Source organism: Abramis brama (genome assembly GCF_963993115.1).
Source record: "Abramis brama genome assembly, chromosome: 6".
Taxonomy (NCBI): Eukaryota; Metazoa; Chordata; class Actinopteri; order Cypriniformes; family Leuciscidae; genus Abramis; species Abramis brama.
The window spans coordinates 14,704,092-14,731,645 of record NC_139968.1 but is presented as its reverse complement, the minus strand read 5'-3'; the positions used below and the strand labels follow the sequence as shown (position 1 = coordinate 14,731,645).

The following is a 27,554-nucleotide window of genomic DNA, read 5'->3' as shown; positions in this document are numbered from 1 at the left end:
AACAGTTTGTGTTGTTTCAGTGTCTCTGCAGGAAACAGTAGAGGCTGTTATTGGTGGTTCTGTTCTCCTGCCGTGTTCTTCCACTGAACATGATCATAAACTTCAAGAAATGAATGTACACTGGAGACACAATGGCAAGAGTGTGTATGATATAGTCAAGGGTGAAGAGACAGTATCAGAACAAGATCATCAGTACAAGAACAGAGCCAAAACTTTCCCATTGGAGTATGAGCGAGGAAACTTCTCCATCAAACTCACAGATCTCACTCACACTGATGCAGGAGAATACACATGCTTCATCACACACTCATCTGAACAACACTCGGATGAACAATCTACTGTACAGCTGATCATCAACGGTGTGTGAAACTAGTGGAATTGTGCATAACATTTTTAATATAATAAAAGTTGTTTGCTTTAAAATCTAAATACTGCAAGAAGTTGATCCCTTATTTGATGTTCATTAGTGATGTTTCAGTCTGAATGCTTCTGTATATAAATTATAGACTGGTCTGTTATCTTTATCACAGTGAGGTAAAGTTTCCTGTTATACTTTGTTTTGTTGCAGAATCAACAGCAGGAAAAGTAACCATATCGACTGAACAAGAAAACCAAGGAGAAACAGAACCAGACAGTGTGGAAACATCATCGCTTTTGCTCGGGGTTGGCATTGCATCTGGAATTATATTTACAGTTATAGTTATAGTCATTGTAGCTTGGCGGATAAGAAAGAACTCAAGCAGTCGTAGGGCAGACAGACATGACATGAGTTCAGACGCTCATGAGGCTGAACACATGAATCAGTAATAACTGATAATAATGATAAAGCATTTGGTACATGACGAGTCAAAACAACAGCAGAATATAAGCTCATTAGACATATTTTCTTAAATATCTGTCTTTCATTATTTACTTATTAATTTATTTTTAGGAGTGTGAGAGTTTAATGTCGCCTGTAACCATGGGATCAGAATGTAGGAACATTTCCTGCTCATAAGAAAAAAACAATCATGTTTTGGTAGATTATGACTATGAAATTATGACTTTAAAAATTTAGATGTATGTATGTATTAAAAGTAAAAATTGACCAATTTGATAAAGTGCTACACCTCAAACCATCAGATTAATCTGTGTATAAAAGCGAAGCGACTCACAACTCTAGTATTCACCAGAACTTAATGTTCCTCCACAAGTATTTTATTCTGCAACTGCTAAAGGACCAAACGTTACATATTCTCGCCTTAATGACTATATTTATATTTTGTACCCTTTATGATTATCAGTTTTAAGGAAAGTGCTTTTACTTGCCATTGTATAAAGTGTGCTATACATAACTTTGCCTTATCTTTCCACTTTGTTTGTTTAGTTACGTTTAGTTTTTACAGTTTTCTGATGTAAAAGACTGTTTTGTACTGTTATATTCCTGCCTTACACTGCATTCTTACTGTATAACAGAATGAGATCTTGAAAATGTACATTTTTGGCTGAAGTTAAGACAAGTGAGTCTGTCAATATGTTGCTGCCTTTAATGATGTAAACATTAATCTTGAAAACATTGCTTTATTTGCAGGAACTGTGAAGTGTTTAACATATTCTCAGGTATAAACAGAGGAAACAAGGAGCATAGATTCATTGTGTTTGCATGATCTCATTATGATCAAGACCCAATAAATTGTTTTGATGAAATAATGCATCTGTCAGTTGTTTGGATATTTCTAATCTTGTACTTTTTACGAAAAAACAAATGTTTTTCATTTACATGTAATCATTTTTTTTATGCTAAGTGTAAAAGCAGAAATGTGGTTTCTGGTTAAAACAAAAACAACAAAAACAGCACATCAGTGATTTGAGTTTAATTTAGATAAAATTCAGGGTGCTTCTCAATACTCAAATTCTCAATACTCTCCTCCCGTGATCAGAGAATACAGTCTCTTATTGTACAGTCTTACTTTTGAGCTCATTTGAAAGGGAAATTCATGTAAAGGTCAGGCTGTATTTCCCTGTTCTTTTCAATTCTCTCGTTTATCGTTCTCTGTGGGTTACGATCAGGATGTCACTGGACGTTCTGCAATCTTGTCCTGCTGTTACAGTGATGATAAACTAAAGTCAAGACATAATAATGTATTAATAATAATAATAATAACAGATTTTATTTGTAACTCACTTTATATTTAAGCAAAAACCCAAAGTGCCAAATTTAGAAACAACCAAAATAAAAAATCATCCAAACACTGTGAAGTAAAGTGAAGTAAAGACTGCTACTGTTTATGACGTCCAGAATGTCCTTCACTATTAAAAAAATGTCCTCACTAGTAAAACCTGTTAAACACCAGCTAGTGCTCCAGATCTCACTATAGTTAAAATAGCTTATAAACAGGACAGATCCTGTTTCTATTTAAATCTAATGATCACTATTATCACTTACAAAACATGAGATCATTTAACCTAAAGGTCATCTTATCCCGTCTGTGTGGGAATCAAACTTTGACTTTCATGTGTTTGCAGTGCTGATAAACAAAGGTGAACATTTTTATAACTCATTTAATAGTCAAATTCAGGCCACATGAAGTAATGTCAGTCTTGTGTTTGGACAGTTTGTGTTGTTTCAGTGTCTCTGCAGGAAACAGTAGAGGCTGTTATTGGTGGTTCTGTTCTCCTGCCGTGTTCTTCCACTGAACATGATCTGAAACTTCAAGACACTGATGTACACTGGAGACACAATAATGACATGATTGTGTATATTAAGGCTAATTATTTAGTGTCTGGACCCGGAGTACGAGAACAGAGCTGAAACTTTCCCTGATGAGTTTCTGAGAGAAATATCTTCAACAAACTGATGCAGGAAAACACACTTGCTTCCTCACAGACCCTTATTCTGAACATGAAACTTTAAGCTGATCAATAGTGTGTAAAACAGGTTGATGATGTTTTTAATGATTTTATTTTTAAAAAGTTTTATCAAATCTAAATACAATAAGTGTTTGACCAACTAGTGCTGCTCCAGTATGAATGTTGCTGTATGTAAATGATAGGAACATTATAGGAAACAGGAAACAAATCCACTAAAAACTAAGCAGAAGATACGGGAGAAGCAGAGAGTGTAAATATAATGACCTTTAATATTTGTGTTGCATCGGCTGTATTATCTGCAGTTTGTTTCATCATATTTCTATTGAAAAACAGAACAGCTCAAGCTGACTCGTTCTGTTCAGCCTCTCTCAAATGACAAACATGTATAAGCTTTTTCTGATTATTTTTTGATTTTATCTTTATTTTGATCTTTCATTGGTTCTTCTCTGGTGCAAAAGACATTGTTATGTTCTATTATATTCTTGTCAAATGCTTCGCATTGTTTTTATTGTGTAACACAATAAGATCTTCAAACACTGAATAAGGAACATGATTTTGCTGTATCTAAAGAAAATTAGGTGTTCTTTGTCACGCTGCGTTTGCCAGTTGTGATGGATTTTTTTATCAATAAAATAGTAAACTGTATATCAACGTTTTTGTAACTCTAACATCTAACATTCAAACATTTGAACAAAATGTAGTGTTCAAAACCAAGGGAAAACTCATGACTTTGAGTGTGTGTGTATAAATAACAAAAGGGGAAATGAAACTATATGACTAGGTTTGAAACCATGTGATTATGAAGGAATCATTACCTAGCAACAGAAGGGTTTGTCTAAGGTCCTCTTTGAGGCCCAATGAGGCTCTTGATGTATTTCAGTAGAAATCTGTGGAGAAATAGGACTGAACTCTTCTTACTTGTGGCGATGTTTATAACTCCAGAATCCTGGAGCCACAGCAACACTATTCTGATAAATCATCAAACAATGGCATCAGGTGATGCGCTTCTGCAAACTAAAAGAGACAAAGACAAACTGAACGTATCTATGTAAGAACCAGACTGATCAGAACAGGCTTCAGTTAGCATTGTGTTCATATAACACAAAAACACAATACAACAATGCTGTAATACAAATACTCTGCTTTTGCACACACACACACACACATACGGAGCCCCTAAAGGGACGTGGTGGTGGAAATTTTTTTTAGGACGGGAGATTTTTTTTTCCAAATCTTTTGCGTTCCCTCGCAAATCTTTTGCGTTCCCCCGAGAAACTTTGCGTTCCCACGCAAAGCTTTTGCGTTCCCTCGCAAAGTTATTTGCGTTCCCACGCAAAACTGTTGCGTTCCCACGCAAAACCTGTTTTGAGCTCGGACAGACACTTCCTGTTTAATGTCCCGCTGGCAGTGTTTCAGAGCTCTGTACGTTAATGGAGCGTTTCATAGTGTTTGAACTTGGACTCAAATATAAAGAAATGCGGTCAGTGCTTTCTCTATGAGCAGGCGGCTGAGAGACTAGTTCAAAGGGACCGTCTGCAAAGTGCAATATAACCCAAAAAACGACTACAGCATCAACTCATAGTCAAAAATACAAAAATAGTCATTAACTTCAATGTTACAAACTGTAGTGCCACCCAATTCAGTTTACACATCAATGGTGACCCACTGGTCATACTACACTGCTTTTGCACATTTTAAATTATGAAAAATATTCAATAACTTCACTGTAACACACCAAATTTGGTTCACACATGACACATCACTGCTCTAATGTTGGTTATAGGCCTACAACAATTAGTTTGGGAAGTAATTGCACATAAAAAATAAGTAGGCCTATTCTTAACACAAATTATATTGGTACTGTAGGCTACGCAGATTTTGCATTATATTTGCTTACTGAATTTGATGGCATTACACTGTACACTGTATGTAGCCTACACTTCACACACAGTGTGAAGTTATTTAATATTTTTTTCTAAAAAGGGTGAAGTTATTGCTTTTATTTCAGAATAAATAATCATAAAAATTATGCATTTTTTATCAAACTAAGTAATGTAGTATAACCAGCAGGAGAGCAGTGATGTGTGAACTGAATTTGGTGACAATTCTGCACATTTTATATTATTAAACATATTCAATAGCTTCACTGTGACACACTGTACTGACAGTACAGTGTGTCACAGTGAAGCTATTGAATATGTTTAATAATATAAAATGTGCAGAAGGGTTTTGGGATTTGCACTTTACAAACGGCCCCTTATTTGGACTTGTCTCTCATTCGTCTGGTTAGAGACAAATTAATATTATAAAGCTTGTCTTGATGAGAATTGGGTTGTAGCTCATTGTCTAGGTTACTGTGATTGTAAATACTTGTCGTTTGTGTTTTAACAACGTTTAGCTCAAGAATAGGGAAGTTCGTGTATGTCCGAGCTCAAAACAGGTTTTGCGTGGGAACGCAAATATCTTTGCGAGGGAACGCAAAATATTTTTTTTTTAAATTCTCCCAACCTAAATTTTTTTCCCTTTGGGGGCTCCGTACACACACACACACACATTTGCAAACACAAATTCAAATGACTTTATAAGGGGATTTTAACTAGACATTGATGTGACCTGGAGACACAGAGTCAGCAAATATTGTGTATGATATAATTCCCAGCAGAAAGTCAGAAACAGGATTCAGACTATGAGAACAGAACTGAAACTTTCCCTGGTGATTTTCTGAGTGGAAACTCCATCAAACTCACCAATCTTCAATACGCTGATGTAGGAAAATACACAAGTTTTTAATAAAAAAAAAAAAGAAGTTGTGTTGTAAAGTTACAGAGATTATGTCTAAATCTTCAGGGTATATTTAGAAGAGGCTCTTTTTCATCTGTTGAAGTTTTTGGATATTTATTTGGTTGTTTATATTGGATATTTTAATCAAACTAAACATTTTCTCAACCAAAAAGAAAGAAAAAAATAGGTATACACTTCCTTTACATGGTTTCTACTAGGAAAAACAAGGATTCTCTATTAAATGTAGAATTCCAAATAAATGTCTCCTCATAACCAACCTACACTTTGTAGACACTGAATATACAGTCTATTTAAAGGTTTACTATGAAAAGTATCAGAGTTGTTCAACTGGTTTAGTTGTGGAGAACTATCACTATCAGCCTATTGGAGGCAGAAGAGGAAACTGCAGTGTATTCTCTACAGAATATGATGTCTTGCTTTGGCCATGAAGACATCAACCTTAACCTTGTAGTATTTGTTTAATTATATATGGAAAAGTTTCAATGGTCAAGACAAACCAAGCATGCAAGAATTAAAAATGTCTGTAAAACTTTGTAAAGACATTAACTGTTGGTGTGTTTTGAGGCAGTGCACTGGGGCTCTTTGAGGGTCCATGAGGCTTTAATGGCCTCTAAGAGCCCGAGCCGGATCTCAGCATCAGAACATCATAAACACATTGAACTCTTCATGTGTGTATGACAAACATGTGTCATGAATTTGAGGATGAACCCAAGCGCAGACAGGATGCTTGACACAGTTTATTTATGGACAAAAAACAGGGAAAACAAAACCCACAAGGGGGCAAAACATGGACAGGACAAGGAGTGACTAAACTAGACTAAGACTTGACAGATAACTAGACAATAAACCAACAGCAAATACAGAATCAGAAACTTCTAGATAATACTCTTGACAGGATACTCACAAGGTTTCACAAAGTATGATAATGAACCGGCACAGGACAGCAAACAAGGGGATTAAATAGGGAGACTAATAACATAACAGGTGACACAGGTAAATCAATGACAAAACGAGGATAAGGGGGCGGGGTAAAGTAACAAGACAACACAAGCACATGGCCCAAACAAAAGGCCATGTGCTTGCACACAAAACATGGGTCTGTCATGATTCTGCCTCAAGAATTAAAGAACGACAAGGACTACATGGCAGAATCATGACAACATGGTGCTCAGATTTTCTACATAAACACCACTCCTTACTAGTCAATGAAACACATCAAATAATGGCATCAGGCCAAACCAGAAACAGTATGATGACAATAGGAATCAAAAGCATTTTGTTCATATAGTAACACAATACAATCATGCAATACAAAAGAATATAACTCAAAATCAGGAGAAATATTCATGTTATAACAATACATTAAAATATATAAAGATGTATAAGCCAAACAAATATCAATTAATTCAAAAAGTTCAACTGAAGTAAAACAAGCAAACACACACACACACACACACACACACATTCTTGTACATCTATCTTTATGAGGACGATCATTGACACAATGCAATCTCTAGCCGCTTACCCTAACCTTACCCATCACAACTAAGTGCCTAACCTGAACCCTTACCCTAAACCTACCCTTAACCTAATTATAACCTTATCCCTAAAACCAAGTCTTGACCCTCAAACAGGCCTTTAAAGGCTCTCAGAAAGTCCAGAGGCCAAAATGTCCTCACTTTACTCTCTTTGTCCTCACTCCAATGGTCCAAAACTCAAACTGGTCCTCACATAGATAGTTGTACAAGTACATACACACACACAAACACACACACACACACACACACACACACAACCAAACCTACATGCTTATATGACTATAAACAGGACTGTGGTGGGCTCCTGTCATCCTCATGGCTGCCCTCTTCACCATTCCTCCATTCCTCCATGGCTCCTCCCTCCATCATCGCATGATGACGTGTCCAGAACATATGACCCACGGTGGCCTCTTCTATACATCTAGAACATGTCATATTTCTGGAAATATTCTTGCCAGTTTACTCCTAGAAAAGTGTAGCCTATGGATTATCTTAAATTGCAGTAATCCATGCCTGACACAAACAGATGTTGAATGAATTTGCCTAAATGCTGACTCTGAGAACACACTTCAATATAAAAGTCCAGGAACACACACAGGGAATATGTAACAAACAGCTTGTTCGATCTCCACTGTTGATATGGATTGTTGAAGACTGACTTTATCCTGTTCACTGATAAAGTGACAAAACAGTGTGCTGTGTTCTCACTGTCACATGACTCTGGTGTGTACAGCTCCTCATGAAACAAAAACTAAACTGCTTTTTAATGCTTAACTGGTCTGTGGTTATTCCATGTGACGTCTACATTTCTGTTATATAACTAGATTAATTGTTCTGTCTCAGTTGGTGTGAAAGCAGCTTGCTAGCCTTTTTCGCCATACTTGCATTCTTGCTGTTTAGATCTCAGATATAACCTCTCCTCTGCCTCCATGATTAAGGTATCTCTGACTGTAATCCTCTCTCCTTATATAGGGCAGCGGTGGAGATCTAGAATGCTCTTGATCTATATCGTTTATCCTTGAGATAATCTGATTTTCCTTCATTCTTCACTCAATTCCTTTTTGCGTCATGCCCGCACTGTATGAAATGATTTTGCCTTCAACGTCTCCCAGAAGTTACAGTCAGTCATACCGGTGTGGTTTGTTACAAGAAAGTAATATATCTGATTATATAGAATTCAACAAACTTCTATTTTGCCAGTAATCTAGAGTTGAATCTCCACACACACCGTGATGGTATGTTGTTTTGAAAGCAGAGAGTGATCACTACATGGTCAGAAATGACTATACCTGTGTATTCACATAATCTGAGTTATGGTAACATTCTCTTGTCTGTAAAGATGAAGTCAATGCTTGAATAGATCTGATGAGCTGCAGAAAAATGCCTTGAAGTTTGGTTTCATATATTTCCATGCATCAAACATACCGCAAGTTTGCAGAAGCTCATTGAAATATCGATCTGATTCAGTTCTGTTATATTCTTGCCATTTGCACTGCATTTTATTATAGTCATGGTTTGTTGTTGCATTAGATCTTTGTTGGTCCTGAAACAACATTCCAGTCAAACCAGAAGCCCACACCTCACACAAACCATAAACTAGCCCTCAGATCAGTGGACAATTATTGGTTGATAAAGATGGTGTTCAAGCCCCTAACGTTAACTCAAGCCTAAACCTAACAGTAGCCCTAAACCTAACCCTAAAATGTGATTGGTTGATAAGGATGTTTTTCCAGGACCAACAAGGATGTTGATTCAGGAAACTTCCTCCTTGGTGAAATCACGTTCACCTCTATGTACACATTCTTCTGAGAAAGATGCAAATGTGCTCCTTGCCACCTTGAATATCAAACATACCATATTTTAGTCATGTTTTCAAGAAGATAAAAGATAAAGATAAATTCATGGTGACTTCAAAGAATACAAACTGTTTAAGCTGTTATGACTTTTCTGAGAATACATTACTTCAATGAAGTCATTCTTCTTTGTTTTAAGCATAAATATAACAGAATACAATGCAGGTTATGCTCAGAACTAGAAAATAATATAGAAATACAGTGAAGAGGAAGGAGTTGTTTAGTGTTTTCTCACTGTTGTGTGGCGCCCTCTACTGGACAAACACCTGAACTAAATCTTTGAAATACTGTATACAGTGATGCTGTATTTGGATACTTAAGCCACACTTTAAAATGTCATCATATAACAAAGTATTAAACCAGATTACATTTAATTTAACAACATATAGCACAAGTACACTGTGTTACTGTAGATTTACTTAAGTTCACTTGTCAAGTGCATCATTCAGTCTAACTTATACAAATGCATAAAGCACAGCAAATACAAAGATTCAAAAATAACCCAAACAAGACAGAACTTTCCTGCTAAGTTTATGCTGTGGTCACTTTCCATTTCTCTACTTTAATGTACAAGCTAGCATTAGTGCTAGTGGTGGAATCAGATTTCATTGTTGGGATAGTCGACCTCTTCTTTCTTCTCTCGTTCTCGATTGCTCTGACTCTGCCGGATCTTTCGTGTGGACTCGATCCCTGAGCTCTCAAACAGCCGTGCCATGAAGGCCAGGCCCTCACGTTTAATGTAGGACTTTCCAGCAAAAGTGTAAAGTACAGGATTTATAGATACTGATGAAGGTGAAAGTGGAGGCGAAGCCCCGGAAAGATGTCCAGGTTTGATTGACTCTGTGAGGATTAATTAGTTATTAAATTAGAAAAACACACAATGGCATTTCTGTGAATGTTTTTAGGCCCTGTTTACACCTGGTATTAAGATGTGTTTTGGTCGATCGGATCACAAATGGACGACGCTAAATACAGGTGTAAACAGGGTCTAAAAAGTTTTGAGCTTGTCCACTTTCAAACACTTCCAGAGGTAGTCGAAACCACATCCAACCGGATTACTTTCATAGTGTAAACACTCATTTATAACACACACTCACAGCTGTCGGCTGGTCTTGATCTTTATTTTTGTTTCGAAGATGAACTTACTGTTTTGGAATAACCATTAGTGTGAGTAAATGATGATAGAATTTGTATTTTGGGTGAACTAACCCTTTAAACTTTGAAATATATGTTATATATGAAATATAATGTTTAAATATGTAACCTGTACAGTGGTAGCATTTTTTACTTGAGTTCAGTCTGACTTCCTGTAAGTAGTGTGGGTTTGTTGTGTGAAGGACAGCAACACGAGGGTTTAGCAGCTTCTTTTCCATTTTTTTTTTTTTTCACTAAGCATTTCACATTTTTTTGTAAACTTATTCACAGTGTATGTTGTGCATAATTACGTTGAACATTTCAGAGTTGTTTTGCTTGTAGCTGAAGTTGGTACAGTTGCATCAGTTGTATTGCAGTTGTATTGCATCTCCTAAAAGATAATAGACATTAAATCTGTGCATTCAATCTTTTGCTCTTCTTAGCAGAAGTGTAAGCAGTGTGGTTTAGCTCAAATAAAGTGTAAAGCTAAGCTCAGTACTTAAACCATCAGTTCCTCTGAGTTGGTCACTTGACAATAAATGACTCATATGGTGTCATGTTGTTCTTGACAGGTGGTTTACCCTTGAGCAGAGTTCACATTTGCTTTAGACATCTCTGCATTTTTTATCCTCAAACAAAAAAATGGTGCAGTCAGTGAGTGGGGATTTAACAGTTTGATAGAATGATTGTTGTTGTTTCTTCATGTAGATTATGTATATATATATGTAAAAATCTGCGAGTGGACAAGCAGAAGCCCACAGACTATGATCAACACAAGCACTAATAAGGTAAGAATGGATCTTCATCAGTCAGGATTTGTCCCAGAAGCTGATATCCAGCATACCAGAGTGAATTACAAAGGTTATGAAGAAGAAGTGTCAACAATATACCGTTATGTATACCCAGCTATGTAAATAGCTTCAAAACGTATAAAATCCTTATCGTTGTGTTTCAATATTCTCTGTCAGTAAATTTGTAGATATACAGTACAAAGCAGAGATACTGCAATTCTGCTGTTTCCATTAGAGTTTAAGACGACTGTGAGAACTGAGACACATAAATGTATGAAGGTACTGGCACTCGGTTTAAGGTTAAACCTCCACTCTAGACAAAGGTGAGAGACTCTGTTTGTCATTGGTTTTCAAGTGACCAGTGGAACATATTTCTGGCTTTGCTTTAACACTTCAGTTGAGTTTAACCACACTGTGTAGCCTGTGTAGTTACACTGTGTGGACTTGTGCTGAATATAAATTATTTTACATATATATATATATATATATATATAGCCTACATATTGATATAAATATGTATAATGGAGGTGTGACTCATGCCATTTAAAAAAAACCCCAGTAGACTTGTTTTTAGTCAATTTATTGGTACAAACACGTGCAAATCCTGACTGAAAAACTTATTAACTGAAGCTTGATAAAAGATGGACTGTTTACAAATTACATTTTCAATAGTTTTTTTGTAGCCAAGACAGTATGTGCCCATATATTACACCATCAAATATTATATTCTTGAATTAAGCACATGATATTTTAAGAACATGTTATATAGTCAAAGACAGATGCTGTTTGCTTGCTGAATATTTTCCACTTTGCTTTTGGCATTCACCTGCAGTTGATACGAATAAAAACAAAAAGCTACAATATTTTGTTGGCATAACAGGTCAGTAGAATTGTATTATAATTAATTAATTAAAATTAAAATCAATAGTTAAAACTTAGGGTAATGAAATTTAGCAATAAATATTATATTAATGAACTTACATTACAGCTGGTTTGGGTCTTGAAGCTGATATATAACTTGTGTCTGGAGATCAGTGTGAATGTGTTTGTCCAACTTTTCTGTTTTTCCAGCAGCAAAAACTAAGAATGAAACAGTAAATTCAGATTCAATAACGCTTATATTATTTTTTCGTAAATTGTAAATATATATATGTATATATATATATATATATATATATATATAGGCTATATAAGCAAAAATAGTTTAATGTAAGTAGGCTAAACAAAGTAATAAAAAACTTCAGCAGCCTAATAACATCATTATATTGCTTTTTTTGCACTATTGTGTATATATATTTAATATATAATATTATATATTATAATAAAACAGTACATATTATTGTATGTTTAATTTGATCATTTTTAAAACAATAAGCGTAATATCTCACCGATCAGCACAATGAGCAGAAGCCCGTTCATCAGAGCAGATATGATGATAATAATCTGCCATTGTGTCTGATTCTGATTAATAAACTCCAGCGCTGTATGATTGTGACACTCAGTTAGTTGAGTTGATTCTGTAAAGAAAGTGTCCAGAGTTTATTAATGCCAGTCTCCAGCTGGAACACAATGACTGTCATTTTATAAACCTTTAATATCTGTAACATATTAATCTCTCAGCAACCAATGAGAGTGATAATTATGATTTTCATAAAAAAACTGAAGTAGTAAATAAGTAATAAATAATCAACACTCAATTTCACACTGATCATCAATATGTTTTGATCAATAGAGGAGTAAATGAACTCACCGGTGAAGTGCAGTCTGGTGCTGTTGCTGAGTTTTAGAGGTGTGTGTGTGTTCATACAGTAATAAACTCCTAATTCATCAGCGGTCACATTATTTATAACTAGATTATGATTAAATTGCAGTGAATATTTCTTTCTGAATGTTTTATTTGAGTAAAAAGGCGCTGTTGGATTTGAGGTTGACCGTAGAATCACTGTTGGAGGATCTGGTGTTTTCAGTAAAATCCAATAAACCTCATTTTCATCAAGATCACAGTTTATGGTCACATTTGATCCTAAATCAGTGAGTTGATCTGAGTCTGCAGCTCGACAACAGATTAATACATCTATAAGATAAAAATAAATAAACATGCATTAAAATTCATTTTTAATTAGCCACATAAAACCACTGTGAACCTTTAACATGAAACAATTTATAGTTAAGCTCATGTAAATATTTTCGAAATTATAAACTCACAGAGCTGAAGCTGAATGATCCTCATGTTACTGGTTGAATAAAACCATTGAATCTTGAAACCTGGTTCCCTCCACACATGTATGATGAAGTCTACAGCTCTGAAGCAGACAGCAGAGGAAGTCAAGTTTGCTCTGACCACATTGTACACACTTTTTTTTTCAACACCTAACGCCTCACCATCATCATTACTTTATCAAGTTAAACATGACAGTAAGTTGCCAGATAATTGCAATAACATCAGCAAACTCACATAAAGCCAACACACTCTCATGACAACTCATGATAATTTGTACAAGATGCCAAAACCGTATGATATTATAAAGTACAACTAAGATTGTATTAAAACTTTTATAATCTATATAAATTTATAATATAATAAAATTACTTTTCACAACTGTCAGAGGTCAGAGATTAAAAACTCACTAAATGTTTAAAAAATTTACTAAAATGTCAAAAACATTTACAAAAACATCTGTTTAATAAAATTATTTGAATAGTCAAAGATAAGTGCCACATCAGGTCCAGCAAAGGAGGCAAAGAGAGGAAAAGGTGGATCCTGAAGCAGCCAAACAAAGTTTATTAAACAATCCCAACTAAAACAAAGAAGGCAAAAAAAATAATAATAATAATTCTCGCCTTCACACTAGAGTTTACGGTACGTCAAATACAGACACTGAGTATCCATTGAGCTGAAATAGTACAGATCGGAGAGTGAAACTCAGTCAGAGTGTAGAGTGAGTGAAAAATATATCTATGCTAAACTTATACTTAGCCTCTAACACACACACACTGAGTAAAATAAGTTATTAGCCAATGGCTTATGATAGTCAATGTCAATTTTATTTCTAGCACTACTGAACACAACACCAGTTGACCAGTGTGCTTTACATCAATACAAGAGACAATAAAAACACACAAACAAAACACAATGCAATACATTTCATCCTTGACCATATGCTAATTCAAAAAAAAAAAAAAAAATTATTTTTTTTGGGGTGTGCGTTCCTGAAGTTCTTTCAAAATGACATCCATTCTAGTGTTTGTTGTTTCCATGAAGGTGTGCATATAAAATTGCTTTCTTATTGTTTTACTGTAAAAAGTTATTTCTGTTGCACCATCAATTCACTCACCTGCTCATGTCATGTGAGATATATTTTCCTTTTCTTTTTCCGTACGACCAGCCATCTTGTGTGATTTGGGTGATTTGTTGTAGGCCACAACTTCACCAAGGGAACAAACAGTCTGTCTCCATCCAATTTCAGTCTCAATTTCACTTTTATGTTCTGTAGAAAAACTTTTTAAAACTGCCTATAAAACTTCAATGAGGATTGGAAAGATTTCTGGTAAATTCTTACAAACCAAATTAGCAGGGGCAAAGAAGAGTCTTGAGGACTTGTTTTTTTCCTGATCTCGGACAAATGTAATGGTACATTCAAATAAATTATATTAATTTGTATATATATGTATATATGCATATTTGTATATATATAAAAAACAAAAGTGTTGTTAGTGATGGGAAACCAAGGTTTTCTGACGCGTTTGAGGCTTTCATCAAATTGTGCCGAAAAAGGGTTCATTGCTTGAAGCTTCTCAACACAGTGACACTAATGACATCTTGTGGTCAAAAGGTAGAAAAAGCTGCATTTGTGTCCCAGAGGACCCAGCCATTATTCATGTAATAAATAAGTTTGTGCTATGAAAACCAAAAAAAATATACTTCTATATTAGTCTTCCACATATCATTGTACTTACATTTATGAATACATGAGTCTGTGAATAAATAGGAAAATGTGGATGAATAGCCAAGGCTCAAGTAGTCATATTCACATTTGGCAGACACTTTTATCCAAAGCGACTTACATTGCATTTCAAGGTACACTTACATTCTTATCAGTTCTTGCTTTCCCTGGGAATTGATCCCATGACTTTGGCGTTGCAAGTGCCAACACTCTGTTTGAGCTACAGTAAAGTTTATATGATTAAAATAAAAGAAGATTATCATAGAATGGTCCGTTGAAGCATTATGAACCAGGAATTAATACAAACTGAACCTGCACAAAACTACACATGTAAATATTTATTGATATTAATGATTTATTTTGATCAAAGAAGCGAATGACACTTGACATCTGCTGAAGGGGTTCCCATTATTTGAATCAGAATACGAAGCAGTCACGTGGTTGTGTGCAAAAACGAAGCTTCGGATGTCACAGATCACCTGGTTATGGCAAAATGAATCAAGCTCCTTTCGATGTTTCGTTTTTTTGATACAAGCCTCAAGATACAAGATACAAGATTTTGAAGCCTCAGTGTCGAACGTCACATCACTGTAGTTAATATTCCTATAACACCCAATGTACTTGTTACATCATAAGAAGAATGGTATAGTATCTGCCCTAATATTAGTCTGTCTGTCTCAGCCTTATCCAGAGGTTACCGTAGTCAGCCGGATCCGGTCCATATCCAGATTAGATGTTGGACCTGCACCTAGACACGACCAAAACTCAGCCCTGAATGTCAGCAGAGACTAGGGTGGCCATTTCCATAACACCAAAAAGGAGGACACTTTGCCAAAATCCGGACGTATGGTCACCCTAGCAGAGACTGTGTTTACTAGTCAATCCCCTGTGAAGGCCTTGTGACAAGACAGCCATCAGCACAGATCTTTAGCAGAGACCACAAGAACCAGACAAGTCCTCCACACAAATCCTATGGTCAACTTTGGCTCCATACCAGCGCAATGAATCTGATCTTCAAGCAAAAGGAACTGGATAAATATTTGAATGTTACTGAATCACAGAGGTGTCAAAAGTATTAGTGTCAGAGGTGTCAAAAGTAGGTGTCACTACCCCACCTCCTCAAAAAAAAAAAAAGGTCCCGTATTATGCCCCTTTTCACAAGATGTAAAATAAGTCTCTGATGTCCCCAGAGTGTGTATGTGAAGTTTCAGCTCAAAATACCCAACAGATCATTTTTTACAGCATGTTTAAATTGTCATTTTTTGGGGCTCAGAAAAACGCGCTGTTTTAGTGTGTGCCCTTTAAATGCAAATAAGCTGCTGCTGGACGACCCAGGGGGCGGAGCTTCACGAGCCCGCGCTCAGTCTCTCAGGACAATTTCATCTCAGGGAATGATGATAATATCAGAAACTCTCAGTAATGCTGTTCATTTCGAGTCGTACAATAATGCCTACAGAGTCAGAGTGCTGTATAGAGATGAAACAGGTATAGTTTAGTAGTTTAATTACGGTTATTATAACGTATGTCATCTGCTTGTATGTATCCATTATTTATTAATAGCCTACAAGTCTGCTGTCTGAATGATGATCAAACATATAACTTACTGATGAGTTTAATTTTTATTGTACATCACACAAAAGATGAAGCGTCAGTTTTACTTCAGAAAATCACCGTAAGAGCTGAGTAAACACAGTAAGTTATAAGAAGTGCGCAAGTACGTAAACGAATTTCGGTAGAGTTGAGGGAGCATTTCTGTGGGCGGAGATTAGTCAAAAAACGGTTCTAGTGACGTCATTAAAGAAGGAAGTAGAGGGATGTAGTCCAAACGGGCCGTTCGATGTAGGCGACTTCTGTTAAATAAAATATCTCGCTTGGCATTGAACTTTGAGCTTTATAATTTTACAGATATTATTTATGCTCTAACAGCAACATTACACACTAACTAAAGTTTGAAACATGGGATCACGAAGAACGGGACCTTTAAAATGTTAATGTTGAAAAATGTGGGATGCACTAGGCTTCTGTTTCAGCTGCATACATGCCCAAAATGAACACATTTTAGTACAATGCAAATACATTAAAGAACCATATATGTGTACTACTGAGCATTAACATGTTTCATGGAGTGGAAGATATGATGACTAGTATTGTAATGGTGCACAGTGTTGCCAGATTGGGACTGTGATTTCCAGCCCAGAAGCTCACCAAAACTCGCCCACTCCAAGAAAAAAACCCCCAAAATTTTACTGCCAAAATAATGTGATATAATTTTATTACCTTGTCATTCAAAGTTGATAAGCACCATTTTTATCTCCTTAAAACAAAATTACGATGATAAAAAAATAAATAAAAAAAAATAAATATTCCAGGAAAACAGATCAAAACAGGGCAATAATTAACCCTTTCACGCATAGTGGTCACTACAGTGGACAGCTATTAAAAATGCATTTTCTTGAATTTGCACAGGTTTTTATGGCAAAGTTGCACATCAATCTCTTCATTGGACCCTTGTGCATCATCCTATAAATTGCAATCAAGTGGCAAGCCTTTGTGTTTCGATTTTTTCCCCCTCCAAACCAAGATGGCCAAGGGTCAGTCAGACATGCCAAGTTGCTCCAGAATATCCACCCATTCCTTCTAATCTAGGAGACTCTTGTAGGTAAAAAAAATATTGCAGCATCAAGCAATATCTAATGAGTCATATCACAGTAAAATTTTCCAAGTTTTGATTTTAGATTGAGAGAAAACTCTGATTAATCACATGTCCACTGTAGTGGACGTCATGCATCAACTGCTATATTTCAGCTACAATTCATAATTATAATGTGAATATTGTTTTTGAAATTTAAAACTTAAAAACTTAATCTGCAGTGACTTTTTTTACTGTAAATAAATGTACTTCTATTATTAGAAAGTAATTTTCATTGACATTGAAAAAAGTCATGTGATTACATAATGTATGACACTTGTAATGCATTACTTTATTTGTTAGATCAAAAAGTAATCTGATTTCGTAATGCACGTTATTGTAATGTGTTTTTTTACTCATAACATCAAAAAGTAATCTGATTACGTAATGCATGTTACTTGTAATGTGTTTCTTTACTCATAACATCAAAAAGTAATCGGATTACATAATGCATGTTACTTGTAATGCGTTTCCTTACTCATAACATCAAAAAGTAATCTGATTATGTAATATGCGTTATTGTAATGCGTTTCTTCACTCATAACATCACAAAGTAATCTGATTACGTAATGCATGTTACTTGTAATGCGTTTCTTTACTTGTTACATAAAAAAGTAATCTGATTACACTGTAAAACCCAACAAGTTAACTCAACTCAAACCGATTAAGGAAACTAATTGCGGCAAACCATTTAAGTTTTAAAATAAATACATATGAGTATTGTGAACTTATATATATTGAGTCATATTCACTCATAATTTAGTGTTCGTTTAGTCATTCATTTTGAGTATATGTAACTTGAATATTTTAAGTTCATTCCATTAAACTTTTAAAGTAATTTAAACCATTTAAACTAACTGGTTTGAGTTCATTTAATAAATCTAATCAAGTCATAACAACTATATAGCTACTCAAATGGTTTTAGGAAACCGATTGCGGTAAATGATTTAAGTTGATTAAACTCAAATTAATAAAGTTTTATAAGACAAAGGAAAAACATTGGTATAAAGCAGGGTTCCTCAAACTCGGTCCTCGGTGCACTGTCCTGCAGTTTAGCTCCAACCCTGATCAAACACACCTAGCTGTGAGTTTCTAGAGATCCTGAAGACATTGATTAGCTTGCTCAGGTGTGTTTGATCAGTGTTGGAGCTAAACTCTGCAGGACAGTGGCCCTCCAGGACCGAGTTTGAGGAACCCTGGTATAAAGAAATGGTCAAAGAAAAGGATGCAGTTATTAATAGTATTTATTGAAAAATAATTTATTTTACAAAAGGTTCTCAGTGATGAATGTTGTGAAAGATGGTCAGTCAGTCTCCTCACTGTCCAAAATACAAAACTGCACATGACTTCTGTCTGGCGAACTGTGAATAAACAAACAAACAAAAAAAACATTAATCTTCCACTGACAAAACTGGTTTACTCACAGCATAAATGCTAGAATAGAGGTTATGCGTGACGTCACCGTCAGCTAAGTGGCAAAAAGACTGAGCGGCAGCATTTGTTTTCACTATAAAAACACACAAACACATCTAAAATGGAAAAGAGCTTTGAGATTGACAGTACAACTATATTTGACAAGATCCAAAATGACTTACATTGCATTTCAAGGTGCACATTTTACATTCTTATCAGTTCTCAGTTCTTGCTTTCCCTGGGAAATTACCTTTTTCTTTAGTTTTTGCCATGTGAATGACAGTCACTGGAGGATAGTCAGTCAGTCTTCTTACTGAAATAGATCCAAAAATGCGCAGGACACGTTTGTCTATTTTGAAAAAAAAAAAAAAAATTAATACATTTTCCACTGACAAAAATGTAATTTACTCACAGCATAATAAATAGAATAGGTCAGTTTGTAGTACCTTTTTCTTTCATTTTTGCCACGTGAATGACAGTCGATGTGGAGGATAGTCAGTCAGTCTCCTCACTAGACCCTAAATTGCACGGAACACGTTTGTCTATGCAAATACGTGAGAAAACACAAAAATATGAATTACTCTTACACTGACAAAACTGTAGTTTACTCATCATTATAAATGAGGAAATATGTCAGCTTGTATTACCTTTTTTTTTTTTCGTATGAATGACGGTCGGTGGTTGATAGTCTCCTCACCGATATCCAAAATTGCCCAAGGGACACATTTGTCTATGACAAAATGTGAGAAAAAACACAAAATATTAATTAGTTTTCCACTGTCAAAAAATTGGTTTACGTTACTCACAGCATAATAAATAAAGGAATAAGTCAGCTTGTATTACCTATTTCTGCAGTTGTTGCCATGTGAATGACGGGCGGTGGATGGTAGTCTCAATCACTGATAATGATCCAAAATGGCTCGGGACACTTTTGTCTAAGCAAAAATGTGAGAAAACACACAGAAATTAATTAATCTTCCACTGAAAAAACTTAAGTTTACTCACAGCATTATAAATGAAGAAATAGGTCAGCTTGTATTACCTTTTTTATTTAGTTTTTGCCGGGTAAATGTCGGTCGGTGGACGATAACGTTATAGCTGCTAGTCTCCTCACAATATCCAAAATTGCGCGGGACACGTTTGTTTACGCTAAAATGAGAAAACACAAAAAATATTAATTTTCCACTTCTGTGGTTTACTCACGACATAATAAATAAAAGAGTATGTCAGCTTGTATTGACGTTACCTATTTCTTTAGTTTTTGCCGTGTGAATGACGGTTAACGTTAGCACTAGTGGAGTCAGTCTCGTCCTCACTGATAAATATCCAAATTTGCGCGGGACACGCTCTGTAAAAATGTGACAAAACGCACACACATATAAATTACTGTTCCAGTGACAAAACTGTCGTGTACTCACAGTACAACTAACTTACTGCCGCTGATTAAAAAAAATCTCTAAGTTAGTGCTAAATGCAATGTCGCGTTGGCTTGGCGTTTCTGTGACGTGACACAAATGGCATAACTTAGTCTTATTACAGTAGTTAGTAGCCTACGTTACTTTAGCTAGTCGGTCTTCTTAAGATGAAGAGTAACGACAATACAACGTTAAACGTACAAGTGCTCTAAAGAGGACGAAGCATTTTGCCGTGCTTACCTGTTAAATCTCTCCATGGCCGCCATTCTGTTCCGACTCCGAGTTACTTCGTGTGTGAGCTGAGCTGTGGGGGATGGGCAGATTGAAATAAATACGCGGGGTTTTCCGGTGCGTGAGGGAGAACGCCGTAGAGAGACCTAAATGTAGGCTTCAAATGAAGCAGAAAATGTTAAATGTATTTATTTAAGTGTTTATTTCATCTCCTTATACAAAAGTAATTTCTTGAAAAATAAAATTTAAAAGCTAAAATAACAAATAGGTTATTCATAACTTATTCGGTTTAAGTTCTGCTTAATACATTGCAGTTTTTGAGTTAATATCACATATTTTATTAAGTTAAACTAACTTTTAAAAAAAAATAAGTTAAATGTACTCATTTAGTTTAGTAACTTTCAGTCTTAGGTTTTACAGTGTAGGTAATGCACATTACTTGTAGTTAATTACTTGTTAGATCAAAAAGTAATCTGATTAGGTAATGCATGTTACTTGTAACACATTACTTTACTTGTAACATCAAAAAAGTAATCTGAATGGGTTATGCATGTTACTTGTAGTGCGTTACCGTCAACACTGATCATTTCAGATGAGATTGAAAAAACGTATCGCTAGGTTTTCTCAGAGGAGGGCTATGATAGAAATGTGCATGTCCATCTTGAACATAATCAGAATTATCAGCTAATAAGGGTAACTCTCCATACTCTGGTGCACTGGAGGGAGCATCTGAGTGGTTTCCACAGTTGTACCTTGACAGCCTGTAGAAAAATCTGATGGAATCACATCCTCATGTTCTGATATCAAAGATACGCGAAGTGCAACTTGTATGAAGCTGTATGAAGCCTTTGCAATATTTTGCATTTATATTTTTTGTATATATTTTATAGTTTTCACATGATTTGATATAATTGTATTGATTAGTTCGTTAAATTCACATACTTTATGTGTTTGATTATTGTCTTATATTAAATCTAGTATATCTTAAGTTTAAACCAAACGCATGCTGTCCACTCAATTGGACATCTGAAGATCTCTTTGAAAAATTTGTAAAAAAATAAAATAAAAATCAATTCTTGTTTTTCATGCCCTAAGAGCAATAAAAACACATAGGAAAAAAATCCTGACTGAGGATATCATAATTCATGCATGAAAGGGTTAAGGAGAATTAGCAAATATGACAAAAATGTCCAGGTGGACACTGTCAAAACGGCAATCAAGAAATGAACCGATGACTTTAACCCTCAGAAGTACACATTGCAGAACATAACGCAGAATTTAGCAGTCAAAACTGATTCATCGTTGATTCAAACCTTTTCAGCAGCTGTCAGGGACAAGTATGTGCAGTCTGGACGGAGTAAAAGTTGCAGATGTCTGGTTAGGCTAGTGTGCACATGACCATGGACAGGAGTCGTCCCATATTCGATTTCAATTCAAGTCATTCAACTGTGCTCTCCTCTCAGAGTTATATTCACCATCGAGTCATCTCCCACCACATGTGTACGTTTTTAGAGTTGGTCACTATCTCACTCTTTACTGTATAGATACAACTTTGGCATTAGTGATCACTTGAATATACAGCTACAACTTATCGCGCCTGCCTGCTGATCGCTGATTGGCTAAAAGCGTCGATTCACCATCGACTTACAATGGCTGCCGCATGCGCGTGTCCGCTAAGTCCGTGAGACCGGGTGTCCCGTTTGTCATTTTAGGCCTCAGAAGGGTTATTTGCACTTTATTAAAAAATATATTTTAGGTATAAGTTCCTTTCTTTATGATTCCTGTCTTATGTTCCCCTTGTCCTGTGTGGACTTTTGTCATTTCCTGTCCTGTACCATGTTTTGTAGTCCCTTGTAGTTTTTCTTGTTTATTAGTCTCCCCAGGTGTTTCTAATTAGCCCCGCCCCCTTGTTATCTTGTTTAGCTTGTTTGCCTGTGTATTTAAACCTCTGTGCTTCAGTTGTTGTTGGTCGGTTGTTGTAGCTGTTCCTTGTTTCTTTTCCATGTTCCTGTCCTGAGTTCCGTTGTTTGCCCTGGATTACCTGTTTGTTTTATTAAAGTAGTGCTTGCATGTGGATTCTCTCTCCGCTTTGTTCCTACCTCATCGTTACATATATTTTAACTGTGTGCTGGAATGATCATTGTAACAATGCATAGTGGGCAGATCGAGGCTTCGTGAAACAATGAAACAGTTGAAGCAAATGTGCCATATTGTGTCGAGGCTTCGAAACAATCCGACACCCGTCTCAACGGTGACACCTAGTGGTCACTTGCAGGTGTTGATCTGAAACAACCTTGACAATGTAAAAAAATGTGTTGTTTTTATTGTATTTTTCTAATATGTGAAGCTTGTAACCTGTAGGCTCCTCATAGTGCATAATGTTATTTTGGTCATGAAAAAAGAATATTAATAAAAGAAATCAAGCCACAATGTCTCACTTTTTTATAGATGTTTATTCAAAAATATTAATTTCTCTGCTGTGGAAGGACTAAGCCTATCTATCTATCTATCTATCTATCTATCTATCTATCTATCTATGCATCTATTAATGTGTCACTATATGTACTCTGTCTGTCTCTAGCCTATCAGTCAGTGTGTCAATTTAAATGTAAGCCTAAATATAACTAAACAAATCGCACTATAAATGTCACTATATCACCAAAAATCCGCTATCTCAAAATCAAACTCCTCTCACAAAAACCCACGAGGTCAAGATGCGTTGACTTCACTTTTATACAGATGTGCGATTGTGTGGTCTGTTCCCGACCCTGTCAATCAAACGCTGATTCGGCGGACCATGCCACCTGTCGAAACACTTGTGAAACACCCGAAGCTTCATTTAGCCGTAGCACGTGACATGGGTGTTTTGAATCACGCTTCGGATCAGTGTTTCGAAACATCTGCGCTTCGGGATCTCGAAAAGCTTCGGAACGTCAGTTTCGCGTCAGCCATCCCAAACAATGCATTGAAAGTGTACTTTCAAAATACATTATAGTATATAATAGTATTTTGTACAAAGTATAGTTTTATTTGTCTAATAATGTACATTTGTTATTGAAGTCAAAATATACAATTTGTAGTATTTGGAATATTAATCAAATGAATCACACCACGACAGCCTCGAGGGCAAGTGCGCCATCATGCGCTTCGGAAGACCCGAGTTCGAATCCCAGCGTCTCTCTCTCTCTCTCTCACTTCCTGTCTAGCTACTGTCCTATCATAATAAAATGCCAAAGATATATTGTTTTTAAATAAAAAAATATAAATACACTTACTATATTCCTTGTATGTTTCGAAGACACTCGTAATGAATTTGTAATGTACTTGTAACACAAATAAAGTACACTTTAATATCACTAAATAAGCATGTAATTAGTCCCTACATAGACATATACTTAAAGGGATAGTTCGCCCAAAAATGATATTTAAGCCATGATTTACTCACCCTAAAGCCGTTCGAGATGCATACGTCAATCTTTTTTCAGACGAACACATTTTCAGTTATTTTAGAAAATGTCTTAGATCTTTCAGTGGTTATAATGTGAAGCAATGGGGTCCAGCTGATTCAAGAACGAAAATGTACATGCATCCTTCTCAAAAATAATCCATCCGGCTCCAGGGGGATAAACGAAGGCCTTCTGAGGGTAATCCATGCAGTTTTGTCGTAAAAATATACATATTTAAAACTTTATAAACTAAAATAACTGGCTTCCGGTGGCGGTCGGTGCGCGTTAACAGAGATGGATGCTGGCGTATGACGTATGACGTAGCGTAGGAAGCGTCGTGACGTAGAATGAACGTGACAGCGGAGCCAGAGAGCAGAGCAAAACAAAACTCAACGTTCGTTCTACGTCACGACGCTTCCTACGCTACGTCATACGTCATACGCCAGCATCCATCTCTGTTAACGCGCACAGACCTCCACCATTATATGTATTAATTTACCCAGCAGATAAGTCAGTGACACTTTAAGTGAGCAAAGAGCATGACTGCATTATATAATTAGCATTGCAAGGAGAGATAGCCTAGGCTGATAGTAGACCATATTTGTAGGGCTCCATAATTTTACATCATTAATTTATGCTTCTTCATTTTTCCATTATGATCGGTAAATAAAAACAAACTCTGGATTTTACACAAATGATGATAAGCTATATTTCAGTAAGACACAGTTCCGAAAGTGTGTTTTATTTTATTTTAAACCATGCATGGCAAATAAGACAATAACAGGCTACCAAATAATACAAGCCCTGGCCATTGTTTTTTAGTTGTTGTTTTTTTGCGTACAATGGGAATTAAAAACCCTACAGTGCTGAAAAGTAAAAAAAAAAAAAAGAATAAAAAAAAGAAAGAAATATACTAAAACAGTTATTATGTTGATAGCAAATATTATTATTTTCTACTTTCTTGAGTATAATTAAATTGTGGTACTTTTACTTTTACTTACTTTTACGCTACAAATATTTTTCACCGAAAGTACAGAGTACTTTGACAAAGGTGCCGACTAGACAGGGCGAGCTCACAAACACTTTTCAAACTGCGTGCGGTGGAGGTTGAGCCCTCAGCCCTGCGCTTCAGCCAATAACAGACAGGTCTGACTCGGGTGCAAAACCAATCAAAACTTCCAGTTCAGCTGGGGGGCGGGGCGTTAAAACCGCGCTTTGACATTCAATTATCACTGGCGCTCGTGTTTAGAATCCGTATCGCTAACGTTTCAATATTTTAGTGAATGTAAGTGAGCTATGCTTATATTTTGATTTTAAAATGTAATTATGGCAACTCTGCTCATGAAATGCGTCATCCCATTGATATTACCAGAGCATTGAGCAGTTGAAGTAAATAAAAAACTCGGCTCATAACATGGACACCGTTATTGCATGGACGGAGCAAGAACAATGTAAGTGTCTTGAAAACATTAACACAGTTCAATTGAAAGGTAAAACTCTTTAACAATACAGTTAGCAGGTAAACTGTGCTAAACTGTACGAAGCAAACTTTGTACAAAGCTGAAAAACCCTCAACAACAGTGAAATAAGATTGCATGATTTATCTGTCAAGATGCATGTAAAAGTGTAAGTTAGTTCGTTATGAAATGATTCAAATGAAAACATTCAAATTATCTTACCTGGACTAACTTTTAAAGATTAGTAATAAAACATTTGCTCTTGACAACAGGGAAAGCTAGTATGTTTGCTTAGCATACCGTCAAAAACTACAATTTATGAGTTTAATATCATGTTTTGCTTTGAAATCAAAATTACTTGAAATTACTTCTGTGGTTTCATGTGTGAGAATATATTATTTTATTCAATTCTATAATACAGGCTATGTTGATTAGCATTGCATTAATGGGTTAGTTCACCCAAAAATGAAAATATTTGAAAAAGCCCATGATTTACTCACCCTCAAGTCATAGGTGTATATGACATTCTTTTTTCAGACGAATAGTTATATTAATTAATATAAATGTCCTGGCTCCTCCAAGCCTTATAAAAATTTAAAACCCAAAAAAGTGCATCAATACTAAATAACATTTACATAACAAAACAAATCTGTACTTTTTGCCTTTTCTGTCTCATTGTTATTATTTTATCAAACTGTGTAAATATGTAATTTATTGTTAGCAATGCTTTGGCAATGTAAAGCTTTTTACCATTACAATAAAGCCACTCGAATCTTGAATCTATTAACATTTTATTAATGTAAATAATAGATGTATACAGCTAAACAAATGTAATGTACGTGTGCCAATGAATTAAAAAAAGTTCAACTTAATAGGCCTATTTCACAAAATGGCGACCGAGACCGGAAGTAGGGTAACGATACTTCCGGTCGCGCCGCCGCCCGCTACGATCGCCATTCATTCTCAAAATGGACTGTGAACAGCTTGTTTTCTCTGTCATTAATATATCTGACAAAAGTAAGAATAGCAGATGTTGTCCGTTTTGTTGATAGTTTTCATGGAGCTGTGACAAGATCGAAATTGGACAAAGGTTACAAATTATTTTTGACGTTTGCTTACATAAAAAAAAAAAAGTTCCATTCATTTAAATGGCATGGCACTTGATGACTAAGCTCACACTTACTATAGCTAAACAAAATAAATAAATAAATGGAAATGATGTCTGATTGTAGGCTATGTTTGAAATCTAGTGGCTTTTGTTAAAATTTCATGTTATTAGTGTTAGTTTGTCCCGGAGATTGCAGCAATCTTCCACTAGTGACTAGATTATGGCTCATTTTTCATGTTACCACCATGAATGAAACTAAGAATTGTACATCTTTACAGTGAATTTGACCTAACGTTGCTAGTGGGTCTAATAATGAAATTAAGGCAAATAATTAAAAAAATGGTTAGACTAAAAACATGAATGAAGTGAGTGATATTACATGTTTTAAAAAATCATGATGTCACAAAATCACATTTTACTGTCGGGTCCCCTTATGAAAAGAAAATATATTTCCCTATATATGAATGATCAATATATTGAATGGTTTAACAGTATATTTGAAAATATACAGAATAATATATTGTGTTAATATTACAATAGTGAATAATACATAAAGAATTTTCATATATTTAAAAATGTGAGACATATATTTACTAATATATCATAATGTATGTAATTTTATATTCAGTAATACACTTCATAATATACAGGGATTAAAGTTCTCAGTCGCTACGAGAGTATACGACGGATTTCCGTCAATATCAGCGTTCCCCCCGTCCTTATATCTGAAATTCACTGTTCATAATTTTAATGCTGTAAATATGCTTACATTTCTCAAATAGTGTAATAAATGTCTTAATTTTAGTTTGAATGGGAAAGACGAGGTGATTCACCCTGCTTAGGGGGGTGTGATCAAAGCCTGGAGTGGAGCAAAAGCATGTTC

At 35.4% G+C, this 27,554-nt stretch overlaps 1 protein-coding gene and 1 long non-coding RNA gene across 4 annotated transcripts in view; one reads left to right on the top strand and one right to left on the bottom strand.

Moving 5' to 3' along the window:
- Positions 1 to 27,554, top strand: part of LOC311084409 (uncharacterized protein) — a 43,337-nt gene that overhangs the window by 5,238 nt on the left and 10,545 nt on the right. Inside the window, exons 4-5 of one of the 2 annotated variants that reach the window (XM_084116413.1) lie at positions 21 to 359; positions 569 to 1,691. The exons of the other annotated variant lie outside the window; for it this stretch is intronic. Of the exons in view, the coding sequence (XP_083972539.1) occupies positions 21 to 359; positions 569 to 807 (578 nt within the window). The 3' untranslated portion in view covers positions 808 to 1,691. Of the gene's footprint in view, positions 1 to 20; positions 360 to 568; positions 1,692 to 27,554 lie in introns of those variants that run through there. 2 annotated transcript variants of the gene reach the window in all.
- On the bottom strand, positions 18,828 to 21,037 carry LOC311084653. Of its 2 annotated transcripts, none has more exons than XR_014606563.1 (7): positions 20,670 to 21,037; positions 20,057 to 20,163; positions 19,858 to 19,949; positions 19,662 to 19,744; positions 19,461 to 19,556; positions 19,265 to 19,327; positions 18,828 to 18,962 (listed from the first exon to the last, which is right to left on the bottom strand). It is a non-coding gene; the product is annotated as an uncharacterized lncRNA (long non-coding RNA). The 2 variants fall into 2 exon arrangements; XR_014606564.1 differs by lacking the exon at positions 20,670 to 21,037 and adding an exon at positions 20,261 to 20,320.